This window comes from Mya arenaria, chromosome 15 (genome assembly GCF_026914265.1).
Source record: "Mya arenaria isolate MELC-2E11 chromosome 15, ASM2691426v1".
NCBI lineage: Eukaryota > Metazoa > Mollusca > Bivalvia > Myida > Myidae > Mya > Mya arenaria.
The window spans coordinates 8,108,526-8,118,323 of NC_069136.1; the positions used below are offsets into that span (position 1 = coordinate 8,108,526).

Below are 9,798 nucleotides of genomic sequence, written 5' to 3' on the forward strand. Positions count from 1 at the left end.
AACTTTGGTACTTGGCTTCTGCTATGTTTCGATGGATCCGTAAAATAGGCACCGGTAGGCCGTTTGTTAACTGTATTCTGATTGGACGAAATCAATCATAGTTACGGATGTACACAAACATGGTGGACATTTCATAAATTTACAAAAAAATCTTATAAAAAGTCCCGTTTTTATTTTGTTTAAACTAAGTGCGCAATTAAAGAGGTAAAAACATTGTTATTTTATCTTTGTGAGGGACAGTTAAGTATTTTTTTGGAAAAATAAGTTTTTAAATACTACATTGATTAAATTTCTGCTCCCAAAATAATTAATAACTTTAAATAAGTCCAACTCCAATATGTCTGGAACCCTGATGGATATCACATCTTAAATGGAGACAGATGGACACTTCACCATGTTTTTCTAGGAAATGAGGTTGTATTGGTCAGAATTTTGATGATTCAATATGAATCATACACTGACAGTGTCAATTTGAAAACTTCTACATATTTAAATCCATTACCGTATGTGTTTATGCGCATTTGGATTGTAGTGTCAGCTGTTCAGAGTTTGGCTAGCTGATCAGAGACATTGTTGGTCCTAGGTTAAGTCCTTGGTCGGGTCAATTACTCTTTCTTTAACGAGGAAAAAAAGTCAGAATCTAAGTCAGAAATAAAAATCAAATGTGCCCAAAAAATTGAAGCTGAGTCAAATTTAAAATTTCAATTGTTCCAAATGTTGAGTGGGCCAAGAATCATTAAAAAGAGTGCTCTATTTACTTTGCTTGTTATTGTAGATTAGCATACATGCATTTATGCTTTAAAGAGCTGTTCATTCAAAATATCATTAAAAATTACGATGTTTTTAACATCATTGTTGTTAGCTTTTAAATCGTTATTGCTATGGAGTTTATCCACTTGTGATCCACTGTATTTCTTATAAGATCTGAGACAGCTGTTTCAGCAGTACTTGTTTATGTTTAAATATGTGAGCATATCATCACAAATGTCAAGTTTGAAACAACGATGTCTATAATCATATAACAATGTTGTTAACTTTTAGTTCTGAACAATCAACTTATATTGGAATTGTCAAGCATTTTACCAACAGAAATGCATGATTATGAATGACTCTTATCTCAATTTCTGTAACTCATGCAGTAACTGTCTCCCAATTGCCTAGATACAAGGACTCCAAAAATTATAAATATTATCTTGGAGAAAATAAAATAAACTCCTTCCAGATAAAATGGTTTAAAAAATACAAATTCAAACCTTTATAGCAGAAGTATAATTATAGACATGTTTTCCAAGTTGCATGGACGATTTGCTGAATAGAAATAACACAAACAACTTAGTACAAACTATATATGTGTAATTTGTTTTAGGGCTTACAGCCATGTCTCAGCAGGAGTTGCCTCCGGATGGAGATGTATATGCAGAACAAGCAAAGAAACTTGTCGATGATGTGATTGAATTGGCCATCAAACGCCTGGAAACAAACCTCTCCCTCATGTCGGAGAAAGAACGGACTTTTGAATCACTTAAATATAGTGAAATGATGTCAAGAGAGTCTACATTTGCAAGAGAAGATGATTTTGTGATTGACAACATTGCATGGCTCGCTATCGGGGACTTTAGTGTGGAAATGGCAGAAAGCAAAATTAATGAATTTATTAAGGTAAACAAGAAGTTTAGAATGACATTTCTTGTGAAACACTTTTCAATTAAGTATTTCATAAAAAAAAATAATGTGCAGGAGTTGTTTTTGATGAATTTTAATGATCAATCAGATTAAAGTAAGTTTGTGCACAAAACATAATCATTTTAAATCTGTATTCAATATATTTTAAATTAGATATCTGAAAATAATAAGTATACTATTTCAAATATTTTTTTAAATTTATAATGTGTTATTTATAAAATCTTTAACAATTATTTAAATGAATTGACATTCAGACATGGAAATATGACAATAGTTGGTTGTATTGCGTGGACTACTTGGGTAAAGATGAACATGAGTTTGATACCAGGCATCGATTCCGAGTACGCTGGAGTGTACCCACACGACGAAAACCAATTCCTCGTGCTACAGCCTGCGTTTACTTCACATTTCAAGTCTCCAAAATTAAACCTAAAGTATGCAAATAAAAGTTTATTCCTTTAAAAAAATTGTGGTGTTAAAAGAAACAATTGTGTTCACACGGCCATAAGTAAAGCTGATTAATTATTGCAACTTTTGGTAAGGAAATCTATTGCAATTATTGTTATTTATTCATAATGAGTGCAATAAGTAATAGTGAGTGTTTATTTTTGGTCTTCTAAACCATTAAATTGACAGACTGGGCTCAGTTTGGCACTGATTAAACAGTTAAGAAGACCAAAAATGAACAAAAACTGTCTTAGTGTTCATGAAATGCCTCTATACTAGCCAGCAGATTGTGGATTCTTTCAAATTTATAACCACTTAACAAACCAAATTATGACTAAAGGGATATTTGACAGTTGTTGCTGTCAAAGGTTTTCTTAATTATTACATGGAAGGTCATCCCTTGTACGATGATTCTTTGGCGAAGGCTTGAGTTCGGACACTTAAGAATTAAATGTCTAATAATTGATTGTGTCTAGGTGATGAAGGAACATTTTATTCAGCCTGTTAAAATCATACTTTTCTGTCATTTTAGATATGCCATTACTTATAGACAGCATTGATAAGAGAGTAAAAAGCAGTTAGGAAATTCATTTAAATATCTCTTGAAATTGATTTAAATGTCCTAATTACAATGCAATCAGATAGCCTTACAGTACTGTTTAATCTTTTAAACAATTTCTTTATAAGAACATCCCTGATTTTTACCCTGGCTCATGAAATTCTCACACTCCTCGAAAACTTAAATTATACTTACCCAGTCATGGAACTCACACTTTTGAATGAACAACCTTGTTGTGTGTTTTCATTTCAGTCACATCCAGTCGAAGTATTTTATGTGTTTGAGACAAACAGGCTTGTACACAAGTAAGTTTTGATAAAAAATATAGTTTTCAGTCCTGTTTCCTCTAGGGCTCATAGATGACATCATCCTCAGCACCCCAGCATATCATAACCTATATGATACGTTATGATACACTGGGGTGCCGAGGATGGGGTGATATATGTCAATGCTTTATTTCTGTTCGCAATGCCAATATCAGCAACGAAAACAGCTCAGCAATTTGTTCTTGACCATTAAAAAAAATAAATCAAAATATCTTTTAAAAATGTACATATCTCCCTTTCAAAGACTTTACCACAGACTAGGCATTTTTGTGTCTAGTATCATAAGACATGGATGATGTGCACAGAAACAATGAGTTGACATTTTATCACTGTTAGGTTAGTTTACTTTAAGTTATGATCATATTTGTCAGTAATACAATAAAAACAATGGACATGCCTAGTAGTCAATATTTGACCCAAGGCAAGGGCCCAAACAACATTGAACACAAATGTTCAAGCAATACATACAAACACCACATACACACCTACAAACACCACAAACACTCAAACAAACACCTACAAACACCACAAACACTCATACAAACACTCATACAAACACCACATACACACCTACAAACACCACATACACCCTACAAACACCATATACACACACCTACAAACACATGCACGCACACAAACACCACACAAACACCAAATACACACCTACAAACACCACAAAAACACCTACAAACACCACATACACATCTACAAACACCAAATACACACATACAAACACAACATACATACCTAAAACACCACATACACACAACACATACACACACCACATACACACACAACAAACACCACATACACACCTATACCCCTACAAACACCACATACACACATACACCCTTACAAACACCACATACACACCTATACCCCTACAAACACCACATACACACCTACAAACACCAAATACACACAATACAAACACAACATACATACCTAAAACACCACATACACACAACACATACACACACCACATACACACACAACAAACACCACATACAAACACCACATACACACCTACAAACACCACATACACCCTACAAACACCATATACACACCTACAAACACATGCACGCACACAAACACCACACAAACACCAAATACACACCTACAAACACCACAAAAACACCTACAAACACCACATACACATCTACAAACACCAAATACACACATACAAACACAACATACATACCTAAAACACCACATACACACAACACATACACACACCACATACACACAACAAAGACCACATACAAACACCACATACACACATACACCCTTACAAACACCACATACACACCTATACCCCTACAAACACCACATACACACCTACAAACACCAAATACACACAATACAAACACAACATACATACCTAAAACACCACATACACACAACACATACACACACCACATACACACACAACAAACACCACATACAAACACCACATACACCCTTACAAACACCACATACACACCTACACCCCTACAAACACCACATACACACCTACAAACACCAAATACACACACCACATACAAATACCACATACACACCTACAAACACCAAATACACACACCACATACAAACACCACATACACACCTACAAACACCAAATACACACAACACAAACACAACATACATACCTAAAACACCACATACACATAACACATACACACACCACATACACATACAACAAACACAACATACAAACACCACATACACCCTTACAAACACCACATACACACCTACACCCCTACAAACACCGCATACACACCTACAAACACCAAATACACACACCACATACACATACCACATACACACCTACAAACACCAAATACACACATACAAACACAACATACATACCTAAAACACCACATACACACAACACATACACACACCACATACACACACAACAAATACTACATACACACAACAAAGAGCACATACAAAGACAACATACAAAGACCACATACACACAAGAAAGACCACATACAAAGACCACAAACACACATACACCCCTACAAACACCACATGCACACCTACAAACACCACATACACACACCACATACACACATTCAAACACAACACACATACACACACCACATACACACATTCAAACACAACACACACAAACACACAACATACACACACACACACACATATACAACCAACACATACAAACACCACATACACACACCACATACACACATACAAACACAACGTACACACACACATACACACACCTCAAACACATACACACACCACATACACACATACAAACACAACGTACACACACACATACACACACACCTCAAACACATACAAACACCACATACACACATACAAACACATCGTACACACACACATACACACACCTCAAACACATACAAACACAACATACACACCAACAAACACCGAATTCACTAATACAAACACCACATACGTACATACAAACACCACATTCTGGCATACAAACACCACATACACACATACAAGCACCACAAATTGAACATATATTTAAATTTTATTTTTTTAATATTGTTGACTGATTTTGACCTTGTCTGTCATTAGAAGAAAAAAGTCAAAGTACTGTTATAGTTTTGGTGTCAATTTTTTTTGATAGACATAAATTTGTTGAACATGTGAAAACTGACCCAATAGATCACACCTGTCTACCTTCCTATCTTCTTATATTATATATTGGCTCTTGAAATGTTCTATTGTCTATTCCAATATGTGGCTTGGAAATATTTACTGGTAGAAATTGGAATTGGGTATAAATATTTTACTGAAATTATTTTTTTCCAATTTCATCTTACTTTGCAAAATGAGTTGGTATAAAGGTTTAATGCATTAATTTACATTGTTTAGGTCTATTGTTTTTGAAACTTGTTTAGTTTCTGGTTTTAGAAATTATGTTACAAGCTAACAGCAAAGACAGTAGCGAGTTGAATGTGTCAAGTTTAAATTTCTCAGCCTCAATATTTGAATGTAATTTTCAAATCTCGTATGATTTCGTATGTACTTACAAAAATAAATAGTTTGATGCCACACTGAGTTGCATTGCCATTTAATTTGTGTAAGCACATACTAGCAATCTGTAAGTTATTTAGTGGTCTACATAATAGTTTGTAAACTACCCACTAACTGGGCCAGCCACTGTTTATATCTATGGCTTCACCTGAATTGAATCAATAACGGCCGACTGCTGATGTTCTGAAATAAATGTATTGGAAAACTTGAAAAATACTGCCTTCTCATAGGACAAAATATTTTGTTGACCACTAACAATTTTCAGACTTGAGATTGATAAATTGATTGTTCATTATACATGGTTGTTTAATCTAGAGCTGCCAATGCTGATGGCTCACCTTCAAGGTAAAATAGTAGTTGAAACTGACAGCCTTATGTTGCTATGTATATGTACATGTACTTGTATATATAAACTGCACTAACAGTTACTATATAATGCTTAACTAGGCTCTTTAGAATAGTTTTTGTCTTCTGTATTAACATTATGTTATTCAGTAATTTTAACAGCTGTTGTAGCTTTTATTTTAAATTTTTATCCAAAGCCGTGGAGTCAGTTAATTAACCAGTAGTTGTATCCAATTTTTAACCAAAAACTCTGGGTTAGATCCCACTAGCAGATATCTTAAAAATGTCAAAGATTATTTTCCTTTGACCATTGCTAACAGTCACTCAGTCAGTGTCATTGTTTTTATCAAAGTTGTATTTTGTTTCAGATTTTTTAAGGATATAGTAATTTAACAAACAATACAAGTATTAAAATGATTTACCAAATTAATCAGAATACAGGTTCATTTTTTGGCAGTATATATGCCAGTAATACTTGAGTTTGATTTAAATGTCAAGGGTGTACGACTGTGTTATAGAGATGTAATGCTTGGCTCGTAAATATGCTAGTGATTTAAACTACATGTGATTTATTGTATTCTTTAACCTTTTCATGACTAGATGCATATAATACATTAATGCTTGTGTAAAATAGGTGCGTAAAGGTTTGCAAATGTCTGTAGGTCAGTTTGTTGGTTGACCCTTAGTGGTATTGTCAACACAATATCTAACGGTCTGTCCTGGAACCTGGTAGGTTGCCCTTGACCAATAGATGACCCTATTTGTTTTAGATATCAAAAGTCAAAATTATTTTTAACATTCTTAGTAAACCTTTGTGTGCACAAACTTGAGAATGGTTACACCAAGGACTATGACACTTCAGTGGCTACTATTGTTGCTATTGACTAGTAGATGACTCTTATTTGTTTTAATATCTGAAATTAAAAGACACGATCAACAGTTTAAGGAATCATTGTTGGCACAATAACAGTTAACAGTTGAGTTGGATCTTGGACCATAAAACTTCATTGTGTTATGTTTTTCTGTTTCTCCATTGTTTCTTTCCCTTGACTAGAAGTTGTAACACATGTATGTAGAATCCTAAGTCAGTAGGTCAAAGTTCATAGTCAACAGTTTTATGAAAACCTGTCCCTACATATACTGGAGAACTGTTTGACATAAGATCATGATACTTACAGTGTTAGGTTCCCCTTTGTTCAGTAGAGACCGCTATTGTTTTTAGGCCAGTAGGTCAAAAGTCAAATGACCCCATTTATTTAAAGATCATAGGTCAAATTACATGGTCACAACCAAATGTAATATATAAAAATGTTATAACATTAACTGTAGAATTGTTTTACCTAGGACCATTAATCTTTTGTGGTTGGTTCAACTTGACCAGCTGATGATTGCTATTGTTTATGAGGTAGGTCAAAGATCAAGGTCACTTACAACAGTCTTATGAAAACTTTGATCTCAAAATAACTAGAGAACAGCATAACCAAGGACCATGGAACATAGGAATCACTGATATGTTTTCCTTAACTAGTATGCCTCATATTTGAATCTTAGAGTGTCAGTTGATCAAAGCTCAAGGTCACTGGCAATAGTCTCATAATAACTTGGACTGTAGTTTACACTTTTTTCACTATCATAAAGAAAATATTTGTACAACAATTAAAAATCACTGCATTAATCTTGAAGCACAGTTGCTCAATAGTCCAAATGTTTCTGACAAGTAGCACTTATAGGGCGTAACAATTGTTTGTGTGTAATTTTATCTTCTCAAATTGGTTAAAATACAACTCAATCTATTGTTTCTATAGCGATTACAGTTAGCTACAGCTGTATATGGAGTCAGGCATTCTGTTTATTCAGAGCATTGACAAAAATACTTATCTAATATTTATTAAATGAAGTACACAAGATGACATGAGTAACTCTTTATCATCAATTGAACTAAGATTTTGAAAAGTCTGTGATTATTTCCTTTATGATGTATTGTGGCGCACTACTGACTGTATGTTTTGTGGAGACATTGGATTTACCTTGAATCTTATATATAAATTATCTTATATTCAGAATTATGTTCAAAGGTAAGTATAACATAATAAATAATAATGGTATCTGTGTACATTGCATTACTTATCCTAATAACACAAGTTTGATAATGTGTGTTTTGACTGTTTTTCAGACCGGGAGAGTCAAGATTTAGAGAAAAATGGCTCAAGGACATCATCGAGAGCAAGGTCATTATGATGCAAGCCTTGACCTTTTGACCTTCAACTTTGACATTCAGAGTGTGACCTCACAACATGTGACCTTTATAAATGTGACACTTTTTGTATGATCTTTTCAGTCTAGGAATGGTCATAACTTGTGGCAGATATTATATTATATTGGCAACATTAAATGTGAATAAACTATGACCTAATGATCTTTAAATTTGACCTTGATAGTATTACCTTCATAATACGTGATGTTTATTCTGTGTGACATATCTTAGGTGATTATGTCTTGGAAATTGAGATAGTCATTTGTTTTTTTCTTGTTAATAGAAACTGTTAAAGGTTTATGGATGAGCTAATTAAAACCATTTTCTTTATTGTGAAATAATGTACATTGTACTTTAGTAATGCTGACTGTGATAAAGGAATTTATTGTTTTTATATCATAAAACAAAAACTTACCGTGTTGAATGAAACATGAATGGAGATAAACATTTAACACAAATAAATATTATTACTTAAAAGTGACTTCTTTTTTTCTTGATGAAGTGGTGTAACAGTAGTGGTCGAACCACTGTCAAGAAATCTTTTAGTTGGATATTGCAAACTGAAATTATTACAATGAATACCAATCAAAGTATTAGTTAATAAGATATATAACTTCTCATTTTCACTTTAAGCCAAATTTCTGGAAAGTTCCAAGCATTACAGGCCTAATAAGCCTTTTTGATTTAAAACCCAATTTCTTACCTAATGTGAAAAGGAAAAGTGCAACTGTGATTACCATAATGATAATTTCCTTTAAAAGTCCAAACTCTCTTTAAAATGTAAACACAAGACAAACTATACCATAACTAAAATAGTCAGCGTAGCTTAATCCTGTTATAAGAGACATAAGATGTTCGGAGAAATTCAGGCTAGTACTTAAAGGATAAGACCAATACACCAACTCTCCTTCATTAAATTGACACAATTCAATTAAAATTGTTAAATACATGTTTAAAGCATATCAACCCTTGTTGTCCAATCGTTGTGTACCAGTTTGTCCATGTATTTGAGCATAAGACGTACAAATCTGTCATTCGGCATATATGTAGTATCTTGAGCCAATATTTAATTACTAATCATTGTTTGTACATACATCGGAAATTATTCACACTCACCAAGAATTGCTATGTTTGTTGTTTTCTGA

General features: G+C 33.5%; 1 protein-coding gene across 2 annotated transcripts; it reads left to right on the forward strand.

The window, feature by feature from the left end:
• Positions 1-84: 84 nt before the first annotated feature.
• On the forward strand, positions 85-9,130 carry LOC128218900 (A-kinase anchor protein 14-like). Of its 2 annotated transcripts, XM_052926663.1 has the most exons (6): positions 85-204; positions 1,367-1,659; positions 1,938-2,117; positions 2,942-2,994; positions 6,370-6,399; positions 8,573-9,130. In XM_052926663.1, exons 2-6 carry the CDS (start codon positions 1,378-1,380, stop codon positions 8,655-8,657), a joined length of 630 nt encoding a protein of 209 aa, XP_052782623.1. In that variant the 5' UTR covers positions 85-204; positions 1,367-1,377; the 3' UTR covers positions 8,658-9,130. The 2 variants fall into 2 exon arrangements, with proteins under 2 accessions (XP_052782623.1, XP_052782624.1); XM_052926664.1 differs by lacking the exon at positions 6,370-6,399.
• The last annotated feature ends 668 nt before the right edge of the window (positions 9,131-9,798 follow it).

Coding starts and splice junctions, on each gene's coding strand:
- LOC128218900 (XM_052926663.1), top strand. CDS start 1,378: ATGTCTCAGCAGGAGTTGCCTCCGGATGGAGATGTATATGCAGAACAA. Junction 1,660..1,937: donor AAATTAATGAATTTATTAAG/GTAAACAAGAAG, acceptor ATTGACATTCAG/ACATGGAAATATGACAATAG. Junction 2,995..6,369: donor ACAAACAGGCTTGTACACAA/GTAAGTTTTGAT, acceptor TGTTTAATCTAG/AGCTGCCAATGCTGATGGCT.